General features: G+C 35.4%; 1 protein-coding gene and 1 long non-coding RNA gene across 3 annotated transcripts in view; both read left to right on the top strand.

Moving 5' to 3' along the window:
- Positions 1-53: 53 nt before the first annotated feature.
- On the top strand, positions 54-2,622 carry LOC138305575 (uncharacterized). The gene is made up of 3 exons (XR_011205722.1): positions 54-102; positions 846-899; positions 1,090-2,622. It is a non-coding gene; the product is annotated as an uncharacterized lncRNA (long non-coding RNA).
- A 7,989-nt stretch (positions 2,623-10,611) lies between these two features.
- LOC138305505 (uncharacterized) overlaps positions 10,612-18,019 on the top strand; it is a 32,270-nt gene continuing 24,862 nt past the window's right edge. The window contains exons 1-2 of one of the 2 annotated variants that reach the window (XM_069245761.1): positions 10,612-10,841; positions 12,843-12,892. In XM_069245761.1, coding sequence (XP_069101862.1) covers positions 10,792-10,841; positions 12,843-12,892 — 100 coding nt within the window. In that variant the 5' untranslated portion in view covers positions 10,612-10,791. Of the gene's footprint in view, positions 10,842-11,198; positions 11,483-12,842; positions 12,893-18,019 lie in introns of those variants that run through there. The other variant, XM_069245760.1, reaches the window with a different exon arrangement.

Below are 18,019 nucleotides of genomic sequence, written 5' to 3'. Positions count from 1 at the left end.
TGATGTACTTCAGATGTTGTCATAGAAGATGACCAGGAGGGGGAGGATATAGAGAGAGAGACGACACAGATTCGGATGATAATGAACTACAACTTGAGCAAGGTATGGTGTGATCCATAAAATGAAATTGTGCTACCCCTGTAGAACCTATGTAATTTACCAATATATTTTTTTCTCTATACTGTATTCAAGGTTATTAGAGCCCTGGGAGCTTACAAAATTGTAACAAAGGGGGCGCTTGTAAGTGAACCAAAATGTAAGTTGTGAACGAAAAAAGTCAGACATATTTTTAAAACTCTTTCTGTATTTGTGACACATTTATCTGTTACAGTATATAGTACATACATATGCCTTTTAACCTTAGAGACGCATTATTATGTGATTCACATATGAAAGACCAACAAGTTCATGTAATGTGGGATACAATGCTGATGTTAGAGTCAGCGCATATTGTAAAACATTGTTCAACTTCAACTTCTTCTCCAGAAAAAAGTGAGGGTGCTTATAGGGGGAGGGGAGCTAAATGTCGGCTAATTACAGTATGTGTAAATTGTCCCCTTACAACATTTGCTTGAACAGTGTATCTAGTGTAATATGACATGGAGAGATTTTCAACTTTCTCAAAGTTTTGATTTTTGCTCAGCTTAAAATAAAAACTTCTTAAGACTTGTTTCATAAAATCTCATATATGAAATAAAAACTAAGATTCTGTAAATATTGCACTAAGTAAGTGGTCATTAATGCTTCCTGCAATAATTTACACACATGCATGTACTTGTTGTACATAAACATATTGTTAAATAAAAGTCAGTTTGAATGCAATATATTTTTATTTTCCATTTCAGTAACCCCTCAATCCAGTCCAACGGCTCATTCGAAACCCTGTCATACTAAAAGAGGTATATATAATATCTTTAGCGTTACCATTATAATTTTCATTATAATTTTTGCTTCGTTTTCTTAAATAATAAGACATACAAAGTCTCCATTGGCTTCCAACTTTTCATATAAAAGTTGGATCACAAGTGAAGTAAGCTGCTGATAATGGTACCTTACATGTTCTAACTACAAGCTTGTCTTTACTTTCAGGCCAAGTCATCTTAAACACTAAACAACAGACCTGTCTCAAGCAAATGTTTAAAGAAAACATATTGATGCGCAAAGAGTTGAAAATGAGAGACTGTATCAATGCCATTGCTGCCAATGAATGTCTGAAAGGTTTAGGATGGAAAAAGATAAAAAATACGATACATAATTGGATTATGAATGAGAAAAGGAAAACAAAAAAATTGCAAATGCAGTGATCAAGTTGCTCTGAGCATGGACTTTATAGATGCAATATCGCAAATAAACAACTTGATTTAGCTTTTATTAGGTTACCAGTATGTATCATTTGTTAACATTGAATTTGTTCATCAAATAGATGATATTATGTGAAACTTATTAGTTAACATTTTGGGAATGTAAATACCAGGTATTAATCAATTGCCAGTGGGTGACAATTTGTAATATGTGGTCATGTGATTCTAGTTTATTTGGAATCATATAAGGTTCAGATTCTGTTTAAACATGCAAGGACTAGTAAGATGTTTTCAATGGTGTCCAAAATATTTAATGAAGTTACAAACATTTTTCATGCTTCAAATAAGGATATTTAAAAGCTGGTTATCTGTATCATGAAGTAGTAAGAGAGATCTTACAAAAATGTCTGAAACATTATGGTGGAATATATTAGGAATGCATGAGCATTTTTGCAAAGAAAAACAATTTTATCAACTTTAAAGTACTTATATATGCCATTTGATGTTTGTTTTACTCAGTAGATCTTATCTGCTAATCTCATCATACCAATTTTAATCAGTCTCTTTAATGTGCATATTACATAATATCCATACAATGAAGTTGTGTTTCCCTCAATAGGATTTATCATTGCAAAGTCACTGCCTTTTTTTTTTTTTTTTTTTTTTTTTGCATAAAGTTCTTCAGATTTTTAGGTCATCTGACCCAAAGGGTCATCTGTTGTCGTCCGCTGTCTGTCGTTCATAATGAATTTCTACTCTAGTTCCACAAGTACGATTTACCTGCAACTTGCCCAAAATGGTCCTGGGATGTTCCTGACCAAAGTCTTTTTCAAACAATCTGAAATTTACCTTGAAATTTTATTTTGAACATATTTAAGAGCACTTCAGCTGAAACTTAACTGAAATGTTCAAGTGTTCTTACTTTTTTTGATGATACAAAGTTGGACATGGCAACCTGTACAGCTGATATTTTGTTATATACATATGTAGTATAATTATTAGCTCACCTGACCCGTATGGCCGGTCCTTTATAACATTCTTTTATAAACTTTCAGATATAATTATACACTTTCTAAGTTGGAAAAGTATATATATGGAGCAGCATTGCTAAATACGTAAAGAACACCCATTTGTGAAATTGTTCACAACAGATTTCTAGTACTGTTGAATTGATTGTCATGTAATCGTTAATTGGGCCTTTTGTTTTGGCTTAATCCTGAGTGGGCAATATAAATTAGGGACATTGTTTTGCTTCAGAAGTTAGCGTTACATGTAAGTCAACGCTAAGAGGGAAAAATAAAAGTTGAGTAATTCAAATTCATATATTGACTTGTAATATTTTTATATGGGAAAGCTCAAATTACCCATATTGTGTGTAAACAATATACCGTTGAATTGAGGTAACTTTATTTACCTCGTTAGGCTGAGATAGTTTTACCATACCGTGTGTAAACAATATACCGTATAAATGAGGTAACTTTATATACCTCGCTAAGCTGAGACAGTTTTACCACACTGTGTGTAAACAATATACCGTTTAAATGAGGTAACTTTATTTACCTCGCTAGGCTGAGACAGTTTTACCATACTGTGTGTAAACAAGATACCGTTTAAGTGAGGTAACTTTATTTACCTCGCTAGGCTGAGACAGTTTAACCACACTGTGTGTAAACAATATACCGTTTAAATGAGGTAACTTAATGTAAATCGCTAGGTTGAGACAGTTTAACCACACTGTGTGTAAACAATATACCGTTTAAATGAGGTAAGTTTATATACCTCGCTAGGCCGAGACAGTTTTTCCACACTGTGTGTATACAATATACCGTTTAAGTGAGGTAACTTTATTTACCTCGCTAGGCTGAGACAGTTTTACCATACTGTGTGTAAACAATATACCGTTTAAGTGAGGTAACTTTATTTACCTCGCTAGGCTGAAACAGTTTTACCACACTGTGTGTAAACAATATACCGTTTAAGTGAGGTAACTTTATTTACCTCGCTAGGCTGAAACAGTTTTACCACACTGTGTGTAAACAATATACCGTTTAAGTGAGGTAACTTTATTTACCTCGCTAGGCTGAAACAGTTTTACCACACTGTGTGTAAACAATATACTGTTTAAATGAGGTAACTTTATATACCTCGCTAGACTGAGACAGTTTTACCACACTGTGTGTAAACAATATACCGTTTAAATGAGGTAACTTTATATACCTCGCTAGGCTGAGACAGTTTTACCACACTGTGTGTAAACAATATACCGTTGAAGTGAGGTAACTTTATTTACCTCGCTAGGCTGAGACAGTTTTACCACTCTGTGTGTAAACAATATACCGTTGAAGTGAGGTAACTTTATTTACCTCGCTAGGTTGAGACAGTTTTACCACACTGTGTGTAAACAATATACCGTTGAAGTGTGGTAACTTTATTTACCTCACAAGGCTGAGACAGTTTTTCCACACTGTGTGTAAACAATATACCGTTTAAGTGAGGTAACTTTATTTACCTCGCTAGGCTGAGACAGTTTAACCACACTGTGTGTAAACAATATACCGTTTAAATGAGGTAACTTAATGTAAATCGCTAGGTTGAGACAGTTTAACCACACTGTGTGTAAACAATATACCGTTTAAATGAGGTAACTTTATATACCTCGCTAGGCCGAGACAGTTTTTCCACACTGTGTGTAAACAATATACCGTTTAAGTGAGGTAACTTTATTTACCTCGCTAGGCTGAAACAGTTTTACCACACTGTGTGTAAACAATATACCGTTTAAGTGAGGTAACTTTATATACCTCGCTAGGCTGAAACAGTTTTACCACACTGTGTGTAAACAATATACCGTTTAAGTGAGGTAACTTTATTTACCTCGCTAGGCTGAAACAGTTTTACCACACTGTGTGTAAACAATATACTGTTTAAATGAGGTAACTTTATATACCTCGCTAGACTGAGACAGTTTTACCACACTGTGTGTAAACAATATACCGTTGAAGTGAGGTAACTTTATTTACCTCAGACGGCTGAGACAGTTTTTCCACACTGTGTGTAAACAATATACCGTATAAATGAGGTAACTTTATATACCTCGCTAGGCTGAGACAGTTTTACCACACTGTGTGTAAACAATATACCGTTGAAGTGAGGTAACTTTATTTACCTCGCTAGGCTGAGACAGTTTTACCACTCTGTGTGTAAACAATATACCGTTGAAGTGAGGTAACTTTATTTACCTCGCTAGGTTGAGACAGTTTTACCACACTGTGTGTAAACAATATACCGTTGAAGTGTGGTAACTTTATTTACCTCACAAGGCTGAGACAGTTTTTCCACACTGTGTGTAAACAATATACCGTTTAAATGAGGTAACTTCATTTACCTCGCTAGGATACAGTTTTACCACTCACCCTCAATACCCCAGGGGTTACTATCACTGACGTTATATCCAGCTAATTACATTCAGTGACATGTAAAGGAATATATATTTTATGTCGTAAGTTTTTTTTGTTTATACTTTCAATATGTAAAAAATTCAAGTGATGATTACCATTTCTGGTATATAATAAGTCAGCATTTTTTTAAAGTGTGACATGTATACATACCGAGGTATATGATCACATATGTACATGTATTTACCTCTCTATGTATGTAAAATATTCACTTCTTAAAATTTAAATATCGATGTATCTGCAGTGATATAAATACTAAATATTGTATTTTACATCGAAATTCCAAAACCATATTTCGATATCTCTATCATAACTTGGAGTCCTCGCTTACTTACTTAGAAATCAGTTAAGAAACTGGACCTCTCTTTGCTTGGTAAACGGGTATGTGTGTGTGTGTGTGTGTGTGTGTGTGTAGGCTTCTAACTCACGCACACACCACAGGCGTAATGCATAATTTTAAACTTTATACGAACAAATAAGAGCTGAATATGATTATTGACAGTCCTGTTCACATCATTGTACAATGTATTTAAATCTACAGTGCAGTGAAATGAGTACATACCGTCAGTTCATGAAGCCAAGTTGTGGTTTACAATTTCATTTAACATTTTTACAGTTTATTTAGGCATTAGTCATATTTTTGACATGCATTGGTGTGTAACATCTTGGATGTTCTAGCATAGCCAATGGTGCGCGTTAGCGCACCATGATAGATATGGTAGCTGAGAAAAGACATGAAAAATGAAAAGTTATTTCGTGCGAACGCAATAGTATTATTTTTATAATTGCGTGTGAACGTAATAATTGTATTATGAACGCAATAGTAAACACGACAATTTCACTTTCAATTACTTAGTGACAAATAATTATTATTGATAATGATTATTGCGTTCACACCAAATACTATTTTATTTTTCATGTCCTTTCCCAGCCACCGTAGTATTGTAGTAGGTTTCAGAAAAAAAACCAAAGAACGCATCAATGGGGAAAATACACACGTGGTGATTACACTTAGAACTACGCGCTAAAAGGTTGTTGATCATTGCCTTCAGGGCATCCTCGATATTCCAGGGGTTCCGATCACTTACGATCTCTACACCCCTGGACTATCTCATAATGAAATTGAAGGCAGCTCAGCGGAAAACATTTGACCAATCACGGGCTAGCAAATATTTCATTTGAAGACTACAGAGAGAGCGACGCCTAACATCAAAGCCACAGAGTCAACCACAGTGTACCGTTATACGGCTCTTTTGATGTACATCAAATGACTAAGTTACCTGTTCTATTCTGTTGCCTCCAGTTTTACTATGAGAAAGTCCAGGGGTGTAGAGATCGTAAGTGATTGGAAGCCCTAGAACATCGAGGATGCCTTCAGGGGTGAAAGCATAAGATCCAACCTTTATTGCCCTGTAGACAGGGAAAATACACATTCCTGTCGAGTGCCCCGACCAGGAATCAAACCCCTGTCGAGTGCCCCGACCAGGAATCAAACCCGGATCTCCGGCGTGGAAATCTACGGCTCTACCGACTGAGCCAAAGAAGCATGCTCCGTCAGCTGAGTGACAGAGACCGTATTTAACACTATGTACAAACCACACCGACCCGCTCCTTTTACACTACTCCCCCTGTTTTTCTTGAGATTTCCTAAATCTCAACCCGAGACTCTTTAACCTCCTTCCATGGGTTATTTAGTTGGGCGCCAATGTAAAAGAACAGGGAAAATACACATTCCTGTCGAGTGCCCCGACCAGGAATCGAACACGGGTCTCCTTTTACAGTCCAGTTTTAGATGGCGTTTGTAACAACACCAAACAAATATAAGATTCCGCGTGTAATATAAGCTAAGTGAGAAAAGTCATTTCGCTGTTTTGCCGTATGGCGCAGTGGTAGTCAACGACGGTGGGAATCATAAGACGACCCGCGTAATGAAAATTTACCTAAATTTTTTCATATTTAAATTGTTTAGAATTTGATGATAAGTGTATTATCAACGGTAAGCTTATATCTTTTCCGACTCTACAAAACTACTACTATTATTTTACATTCCAATTTTATCACTTACAAAAGCCATTTCGGTAAGTCAGTGGCCCTTTAAATTGTAACGTCCTAATGCTGGTATGTCAATCTGAAAACGTTGACACATACACAATAGATTTGCACTAAATTCAGATGTTCACGGACCAAGGGAGGTAAGTATGACTGGACAAAATAAATATGGTACGAGTTAACTCCCCTATGTTTTAAAATGTGATTTAATAAGAATTTGTTTTGTGTCATAATTTGTACAACATTATCAATATAAAGATTTGTTAATTTGATAGATATATATCGACCTTTTAATTATATCAATTAAATATTTTATATCACACGAACATTTGTTTTACGTGTTTTATTTAGAAAGAAGAACATGGATTATATATTGTATTTCATATAAATATATATGAAATCCATCGCTCTGACGCAATTTTTGTTAAAATTAGGTCATTTTTTGGCAGACTCTTATAAAAGAGTCGAACTTTGTTATTAAACTAAAAAAAGTATTTTATATGAACCCAAAATGTCGTTTACGTTAAGATGACCTAAATCAATGGTTATATATATAAAATAAATAAATAAATAGATAATTTAAAATGGATAAAAAAACTAAAAGGCCCTCTACCTTTTCGGAGTAAAATTTAAAGGTTTCTTGAAAGCATACGAAAATACATATCGATGGTCTAAGATCAGGTAACAACACGAAAGCATATGTAAGATTTCCTGCATGATATGAAAACAGTAGGGTCATTTCGCTGTAATTAGACTGCAGCACCCCATCCTCTATAATATCCAGGGGTTCCGATCACTTACGATCTCTACAACCCTGGACTATCTCAAGTTGATTACATTTGTTTTACTTAGAGAAAAAAAACATTGATTATATATTGTATTTGTTATAACAACACACGACACATATGTGTAAAGTAATTTCACAAAATGAGGAGATTTTCGGCTGACTCTATTAAAGAGATAAATGTTGGATTCATGTTCATAATGTGGACACATGCAGGACAAAACCATGGGCCGGTGTAACGTTGAAAATGGACCCCCGTTGAAAACTGACCTCGGGTCATTTTTCAACGTTGAACAATGACCCCGAAAACCGTTGAAAACTGAACTTTCAGCGCACTTTTTACATCGACCCGTTGAAAATAGACCCCGTTGAAAAGTGACCCCATAAGAACTCGTTTTTACACAACAACAAAACACGACACCACAACACCACAAAATCACACAGCATCACACAGCACAGCAACACACCAACAACACAACAACACTACACAGCACCACACAACAACACATCACACCACAAAACAAAACACAACAAAAAAAACACAACATCACACAACATCACAAAACATAACATCACACAACACAACAACGCATCACACTAAACACAACATCACACAACACACAACAACACGACACAACGTCATAACAAAACATCACACAACACAACACCACACAACACAACCACACCACAACACACAACCACGCAACAACAATACATTAACATCCAACAACACAACAACACTCAACAACACTACACAACACAACATCACACAACACAACATCACACAACACAACATCACACAACACAACATAACACAACATCACATCACACACACAAAACAAATACACATCACACAAACACGCAACAACAACACAACACCACCCAACAACAACACACAACACCACAAAAACACAACACATCTCACAACACAACATCATATAACAACACAACATCACACAACAACAAAACAACAAAACAACACACAACAACACCACACAACAAACAGCACAAAAATATAAAACAACACAACAACACATTACAACATAACCATACGCAGAACACAACATAACTGATCCATAAGCAGATATGTAATACATCCATTTTTGTATTGCAGGGAATAAATATATATTAACAATTACTGAATATCTGACAAACGTAAAATCGTCTAAAATATAATCATAAAAATCCCATAATCATAGTTTTGTAACACTATCCACTGGTACTCGGAAGTGAACACCACATAGTACAAACTTTGCATGCAGTTGATAACAACAATTCCTTTTTATTTACTACGTTACCTCAGTGTTATATAGCAATTCCTCAGTTTGAGAACAATTAAATTAACATTATCTACACGGACGAACAAAATGACTATAGAAAAAATGAAAGTTTTGTAGTGCCGTATTCTCCATAATAAACATACAAGCACCTAAAATATTTAAATGAGGTATTTGTTACGATGATAACAATACCAAATTTCAATTCAAATCGAGGTGATTACGTAATTTAAATACCAGCACAGAAGGGTCGCTTATATTAGGAATGGCGATAACAGAATTCGAGAATTATGTTTGTGCAACAGTTATATATGTGAAAGTACTTGGGTCATATTTCAACAGACCATCCGTTGACAGTTTGCCAAGGTCATTTTTCAACGGTCATTTTTCAACAGACCTGCCGTTGAGAATTGACCCTACGCACTGTCAATTTTCAACGGCATGTTCAATTTTCAACGGCATTCGGGGTCCGTTTTCAACGTTGAAAACTGACCCGAGGTCAATTTTCAACGGAGGTCCATTTTCAACGTTACACCGGCTCCAATCGGAAAATCACTCGGGCCTTTCCTTGTTTTTCCGAAGATATGACGGAAAGGCCCGAGTGGTTTTCCGATTTGGGCCGGCCCCTAGAACGTTTCAAGACTATGATGCTACGGCGTGTAACAAATATCTATCATTTGGACAATAATCGATGTTTAATCGTATATATATATACATGTATATATATGTCTAATTAAAACAAAAATAAATGTATTTAACAGGGTGCAGGGTTTACAATAAATTTTATACCTGCCTTTTTTCAACCGATCGAGCTAAAGAGAAGTTCTCCCTATATTGCGGCTAATATTGACCAGGGTTACATGTAATTTTTTTTTTTTTTTTTTTTTGCTTTTACTTTAGTTGCCTGCGCAATCAGTACCTCATTCCACAGGGATCTAAGACCATTTTTAAAAGTTTTAGAGACCTTGATAAAAAACGATAAAAACATACTCTTCATGGTACTATTCCGTCTTTGCATATTACAGAGTTAGCTCCCTTGCGGGTAGGTATCGATTGTTACGTCATTATTTTGTGAGCGCAATTCACGTCGTTTTCTCCGAAAAGTATGACGTTTCGCTCTCAAATACATGACGTCACAATCAATACCTACCCGCAAGGACAGATAACTCTGTAATATGCAAATACAGAATAGGGCACTCTGCATGGTGGGTCCATGATTATATAATCTGTAACTAATTATCGGATCCCTGTGCCTCACTTGCATAGTATCATGGATTTTTTCGGGATGCTTTTTTTGTTTTAATCTTTTTAGTGAAATAAGAAGTTCCAACTTTTCAATGATGGTAATATTATAAAATAAGAAGCTTTTGTTACTGAAAAAAAAACCTAATTCATCTGCTCCTGTTTCTTAATTGATGAATCGGCTGTGTAGCAACTTAATGTACGTGTTGTAAGTACTGCTAACAGAAACTTTATCTGAACCCAAATCATAAAAAGGTTTTTACTACAAATCCACATCATTTTATGATTACAATAAAAAAGTCATAATATCGAATTTTCTTTATTTCCGGAAAAGCCCAATCCGGCCGAGTTCTCATATTGGAATTATATTTAGTCTCGGTCAAGTAGACGCTTTTATTGGTCGTCCTCCTACAGTAGCGTTTTGTTGATCGAGATCATATTAGGCGCGTATATTTAATCAACAGGTAGCAGTGTACAGTAAGACCGAATGGCCATGGGTGAGATTTTTATTAAGCAGAAAGCCCCTGTTTTATTATATGCATAAAAAATTAAAAAATGTATATGTCCTAAAATTGGTGAATTCAATCTAGAGAATTATATGCAGGCTTCACATTTGCATAAAGAAATTCCCCAAAATGGGTTCGAGATTAATGGTTTAGAGGGTATCCGAATGTGCGTCTAAGATGGAAAAACTCGATACTGTAGCAGCAGAAATTGATAGCTGGGGTACGAGGTAAGATTGCTCAAAAGTTTAATGATATACCTATGTCGAAATAGGCTCAGTTCCGCTATCACGGCAGTGATGCTTGGTTTTAAACTGTGTTCAAGAAAAAAAATTCTCCTAGAGGGGGTGTAATTTTGGGTTGAAAATCCCAATTTTTTGCATTTTTTCAAAAAAACAAATTTGGTTACCATGGTTTTTACAGGCTCACAAAACCACAAAAAGCAGACCTGTCCAAAATTGAACTCTGCATAACTATTGCAAATGTTGTGTAGATTAAAAATATATATACTTTTATATAGATGTTATTTAAGGTTAAAAAGCTGTGTGTACATAATTAAAGCCTGCACTTCATTTTGCTGAATTTTTCAAATCTACTGTACACTGCCACCACAAATAATTGAACTTCATGCTTCTTCATAGCTTGAGCATGCTCATTGGAAGTTCTAAACGACTGAACAACATCATTGACATGCACGTATGAATTAGATGACTTATATTGTAAGTCGCAATATTTAAAAGCGAAAACCATTCGGGTCGAAATACTCAACATTGTAAACAAACATTATGTCGTCTGTGTGTCTGAACCTGGTCGTGGCAGCTTGTAATAACAGAGGGATCGGCATCAACGGCAAGTTGCCATGGCGACTGAAGTAAGTTTAGCTGGATCAATTAATAACGTGACTAAATTAATGAATGTTTAAGCACGCATATGTTGAATCTGTCCCGTTATTATACATTAGCATATTATGTAGACTACATCGTATACTCGATACTTATCATCAGGTAGGACAAGCTCACGTAAATAAATGTATGGAAGAGTCTGCATTTGAGTAACATTTACCCAAATAGAGGATGCTGTGGAAGGAATATAGTATGCATACATTAAGTTGTTTTGAAGAATACATTTCTATTGAAACAAATTTTCATATTACTATCTATATCTATCTATATATTGATACGTTGTAGAACCCGTTTCCGGTTTTAACACAACGGTAGAGAGAGGATCTTACAGGGCATGTTTAAAAGCCTCCAATGTTGGGGCACATACTACCTTTTCCTCTAAGTGGTTCCAGTCAATGACTGTACGCACAAAGAAGGAATTCCTGTATTGCTCACAGTTGTGTGTCGGTACCGTGAGGGGTTTTGAATTTCTGGTGACATTTTTTTCAACAACATTTGTGGTGATGTGATTTTCGTAATACTTAGCTTTGATGTTTCTTTTGGGTCGTTGTTTTGTTAAGTACTGATCTGGGGGTATTGATGGTAGCATCCCCTCCACCACTTTATATAGGAAGGTCAGTCTCTGTTGTTCACGTCTGATCTGAAGTGATGGTAGTTTCAGATCCTCTAGCATTCTTGTAACGCATCCTTCCTCCCTGGTCTTGTAGTCATTGGAAATGAATCTGGCTGCTAGTCTTTGTATTCTTTCAAGTTTGTCAATGTCTTTTTTGATATAAGGATCCCAAATTATTGCACCATACTCAAGGATGGAGCGCACCAGTGAAATATATGCTATTTTTATTACATTTTATTACATAACCTAAACCACATACAGGTATGTTAGACTAATTTTGTAGCGGGATTGGACTGGGTCGATCATCCGCGACCAGGTAGCTCAGTCAGTAGAGCACTCGGCTAGTGTTCTGAGGGTCCTGGGTTCAAATCCCGGTCAGGCTGCTATATTTTCTCCTCCTGTTACAGAATTGGCACCCAACTAAATAACCCAAAGTGGTGGTGTTTGGAAGGGTCTCGTAAGACTTCGAGGGCGAAGACTTTGAGAGAGAAGGGATGAGTATAGGGGGACTGGACTGGGTCAATCATCGGTGACCAGGTAGCTCAGTCAGTAGAGCACTCAGCTAGTGTTCGAAGGGTCCCGGGTTCGAATCCCGGTCTGGCCTCTACATTTTCTTCTCTCCTGGCTGTTACAATTTGAATGGATAAAAAGAATGTGAAGTGAATTTTAATGAGGTATTTTTCAAACTTTTAGTATTTGTTTTCATATTTTTTCAGAAAGGACATGGAAGTTTTCAAAAGGATTACTACAGAAACAAAAGACCCAGGTTAGTTTGTACCTCAAAATGATCATGCATATATGGGCACTTGCGTAATATGAAATTATCGTATACATATCAAGGAGATTAGTCCTAATTTGGTTATTACATCCTTATATTTACATTTTCATTGCTGCCCTACAATGTAGCCTTACAAAGCGAAGTTGGCATTCATTAGTGTATGAACCCGCCGTTCACTTATCATGACGTCATTATATCCTTGTGACATCACAATTGTTATGCCAGCAATCATGGAAGATGATTGTTCAGATGGCAGTTCCGTCTTTGACAATAATGAATTCTTTATTCATTATAGATTACAAATTCTCTTGTGATTTCATTACAATTTGTTTTTTACTTTTAGGTTTTACTTGCCTTTTTCTTATTCTGATCTTTTAGATACAGTCTTTGTTTATATCCTGATATCAATGCCTGCCTTGCATTTTGGCCATATCCTAAAATTCTTATCAGATTTATATATAAACGCGCTTTATATGTTGAATTTGCATGCCTCTGTCCAATTGGCATTCATATTGACTATGGGTGCCAACTGCAAGATTTTCAGTGCTTAAATGTAAGCTTGTAATATAGTATAGCTAAATAAAGCTTATAAACAGTAGCAATTCAAACAGTTTTCAGCAGAACAGGTTTATGGATCGTATACTTATCACCCATATGTATCAAAGTGTATGATTCAATCCGTGAAGTTCTGATTGTGTCTTTATTACCACAGGAGTTTAACATTCTGTCAATAATATATAGTATAAATATATTTATATAAAAAATACCCCTATATACTATATAAAAACAGTATATAGGGGTATTTTTTATATATTTATACTATATTTTATTGACAGGACGTCAAACTCCTGTGCTATTTCATATAAACAAGGCTAGTAATTTTAATAAAAGCCAGTCATTCAAAGATGTGCTAATTAAGTGTTGGAAATGGAGGAAAGCGAGAACAGCTGACATTAGTACCTGACAACCATATCCCATTTGGTTTAACTCATATTCAGATGTAAGAATGATAAACATAGAGACATGTGCACATATACGTACATGGCCCATGGGTGCAATTTATATTTAGAAGGTCACGGGCGAGTACTTCAAGTTGTTAAAATTTGAGGGTGATAGTTTTATCAATTCATTTGTTTGGACTTATTTCCAGGGATTTATTTCTGTCAATCACCTTTTTCACATACATGACTGCATGTAAAGTAATAAAAGACCCTTTTACGTTTGCAAAATATACATATACAGTAAAACATGGTTATAACGACTCCCTTGTCTGGGAACCAATGAAATCACTTACAGGGTTTTCATCTTTTGGTAGAGTGGTCATGGGGCTGTCAACTTGTCATGTTTTGGTGGGGTGAGGGGTTGGGTTGTCATGTTTTGGTGGGGTGAGGGGTTGGGTTGTCATGTTTTGGTGGGGTGAGGGGTTGGGTTGTCATGTTTTGGTGGAGTGTGGTGGGGGTGTCGTCTTTTGTTGGGGATGGGGTGGGGTCGTCATCTTTTGGTGGGGTGAGGTATCATGTTGCTGTGAGTTTGAATTTTTAAAGCGGCTTTATTAAGACAGTTGTGTGCTGGATCCATCTCTGGTTGATGCGTGGGCATCTGCAGACTTCCGGTATTGACAGTTCACCAGATAAACAAGTTTTAACCATTAGGCATATGTCACCAACCTGCTCATATTATTATAATCATTACTTAATTAATATTCTTGCAGTTCACAAATAGAAATGGGATTTTTGTGATGCATTTTTCTGTATTATTAGCATGTTTTCATGTGGCTTCTAACAATGACCTAGTCTTGGTCGCTGGCAGTATATTTGTAGTACATTTTATGAAAATACTTGGCCATGGCTTATATTATGCTTCAGCGTGGTATTTAACACACATGTTTTGTAGTAGGGCTGTAATGAGTATCCGAGTACTCGAGTATTCACGAATTATTGGGAAAGATTGGATACAAATATTCGTTACTCCTGATAATTGTGGATCGCGATCTTTCAAAAGCAAAAAATAATATCTTCTTTAATGCTGTCATAGCTCAAAATTGTAAAGGAATACACTGAACTTTGAATATCATCGATGTTTTCACTTGAAGTAGACCGGAAGTACATAAGAGCTGCGTGAAGCAAAGCTAGCAACATGTTATTTTCGTTGCTTCGATGCCATGTTGTGAATTCTTCATAAAATAATAATGATAAAACATAATTATTGAATTCTAGAGATGTAAAAGATTATTATCGATTTCGTTTTCATTACGGGTCGGAAATATGTAAAAATACGAATATATTACATTAGGCTACTGAGTACTGTAGATGTGAACCCAATGTCAAAAACGAAAGGTAGGCTAATTATGAATCAAAATCATAAATCACCTGATTAAAAACAAAAACTATAGGTCTAGAACCAAATTAAATTGTAACTACGTATACTCTTACAGATTTAAACATTTTTTTCTTAATCTCAATGTTTTTCTGTATTTGACCAGAATAAAAGTAACAATGAAAATATTTTGATATGGTGATTTAACAGTTATGCCTACCATGACAATTTATATACAGTGTACCTGTTCACATCAGATGGTTTGACTTTTGATTCATGCCGTAATTGATGTGCAGAAGTATTTTTGAGATGATGTCATTTCAAAATTCAAATGATTTGATTTTTTTTACAGTTACAGTGACTGAATCCTGCTGTACTTCACCTGTAACTCTATTGCTTAATGATAAGGAATGTAAAACTGCTAGAAATGGTTTTATTGTCAATCAAACATTTATCAATATATAAGACCATTATTGATTTATCAATAAAAACAGTTTTACTTCAATTAAATCTTTTACTTGTATCTAACTGGTGATTCGTGGTCCGATCTGTGAATCGTCAACCCTGAATCGTGGATCGGATCGGATCAGATCGGATCGGATGGACACATATTAGACAATCCACAGCCCTATTTTCGTAGGTAACATCTGATCTGTAGGATAGATTGCTTTTAAGATGAAGCAATCAAAATATGTTGTTGAAGCGGTTTTTCATGTCATACTAATAGTTTTTTCCATGCTTAATAAGTTTCTTTTTAGCCCACCATCATCAGATGGTGTGCTATTCAAATCGCTTTTCGTCCTTGGTCCGTGTCCGTCCTTCCGTCCTTTAACAATTCTTGTTACCGCTATTTCTCAGAGAGTACTGAGGGATTTTTTTCCAAATATCATATGTAGGTTCCTCTAGGGCCCTAATTGTGTATATTGCATTTTGGGACTGATCGGTCAACAAGATGGCCGTCTTGGATTTTGATAGTTAAAGTTTGTTACCGCTATTTCTCAGAAAGTACTGAAGGCATCTTTCTCAAATCTCATATATAGGTTTCCCTAGGACCCTAGTTGTGCATATTTCATTTTGGGACTGATCTGTCAACAAGATGGCCAACCTGTGCATGGCCATCTTGGATTTTCATAGTTAAAGTTTGTTACCGCTATTTCTCAGAAAGTACTGAAGGGATCTTTCTCAAATTTCATATGTAGGTTCTCCTAGGACCCTTGTTGTGCATATTGCATTTTGAGACCGATCTGTCAACAAGATGGCTGACCGGCGGCCATCTTGGATTTAGATAATTAAAGTTTGTTACCGCTATTTCTCAGAAAGTACTGAAGGGATCATTCTCAAATTTCACATGTAGGTTCCCATAGGGCCCTATAGCTAGTTGTGCATTGCATTTTGGGACTTATCAGTCAACAAGATGGCCACCTGGCAACCATCTTTGATTTTGATATTTACCCCTATTTTTCAGAAATTACTGAAAGGATATCTCTCAAATTCCATGCGTAGGTTCCCCTTGGGCTTTAGTCGTGTATACATGTAGTACCTTTGGGACTGATCTGTCGACAAGATGGCCAACCGGCCGCCATCTTGGATTTCACCACTACTGTTTCTCAGAAAGTAATGAAGCGATCTGTCTTAAATTTCATATGTAATATGTCTCTTTGAAAAAGTTTGAAAAGCAGGTAAAAGATCCCTCTTTCCATTGTCAGACATAAATCATTCTTTGGTGGGCGCCAAGATCCCTCTGGGATCTCTTGTTAGGTTCTTCCGCTTTTCTTCACCTAAACCTGGGATATCTATAAATGGTCGTGGCTGTTAAAATAAACATTCAAAACAATAGTCAAATAACATTGTCAGGTATATCTATACCATGCATTACATCTCTGTTCAACAGAATGCGAAGACAAGGTGAGTGTATGGTATGTTTATATGAAACTTTTAAATATCGGTGATTGCTATAAAGCTTTTCTCATCGTAAATCTCTTTGGAATGGTTTCTCATGGGAATTTCATTATTTAACTCATTTATGTGCTGAAAATTTTAAAGTCATACATTTATACAAGTTTGAGATTTATTTAGATGTTCATGATTTTTTGTCATAGAAATAGTAATATACTACACATACATTTTTACTTTTATCCGTCTCTTTTAAGTTTTAATTAGCTCAACTGGACTGAAGGGACGATGATAGAACTGATTTCATGGCGCGACATCTGTCATCTCAATAAACGATAAATTACCAATCATTATATAACTTGAAGGCTTAATTTATTTTCTTTAATTTGTCTTCCTGAAGAAACGAAGAGTCAGTATCCTGATTAAGGTTCTAGTTTCATAACAATAACTTGGCTACTAGTACTACAAAACATACTGCATTGGCTTTGTCAAATACAGACATGTTAACCTTTGGTGAGCAAAAAGAGGTAGATTTTTTAATCAAAAGCGGTAGCATTATAGCGGCATTTTTCGCGACGCGTCAGAGATATATAAATATCAATAATAATGCAAAATAATTACAAAAACATATTTTGTTAAATTATGATTTAACTTTATCTATCACCATAGGCCTTGCATTGGTGGCTCATTTTGTATTTTTTAAATGTTAATTAAGGCTTACATTACATTTAGAAGATGAAAAATGCCAATAAATACATTGTATACTTTTATTTCAATGCTATTTATCACATTTTTTTTTATACATTTTGTCTAGACTCTATTTGCTTGTTTTTTTTCACTTTTTTTTTTTTTTGTAATACATACTGGAGTCATTTTCTTTTGATTTATGCAAGAAAAACTACAAAT

Source organism: Argopecten irradians, chromosome 13 (genome assembly GCF_041381155.1).
Source record: "Argopecten irradians isolate NY chromosome 13, Ai_NY, whole genome shotgun sequence".
NCBI classification, from domain to species: domain Eukaryota; kingdom Metazoa; phylum Mollusca; class Bivalvia; order Pectinida; family Pectinidae; genus Argopecten; species Argopecten irradians.
The sequence above is the reverse complement of the archived record's forward strand: the minus strand, read 5'-3'. Positions and strand labels throughout refer to the sequence as shown.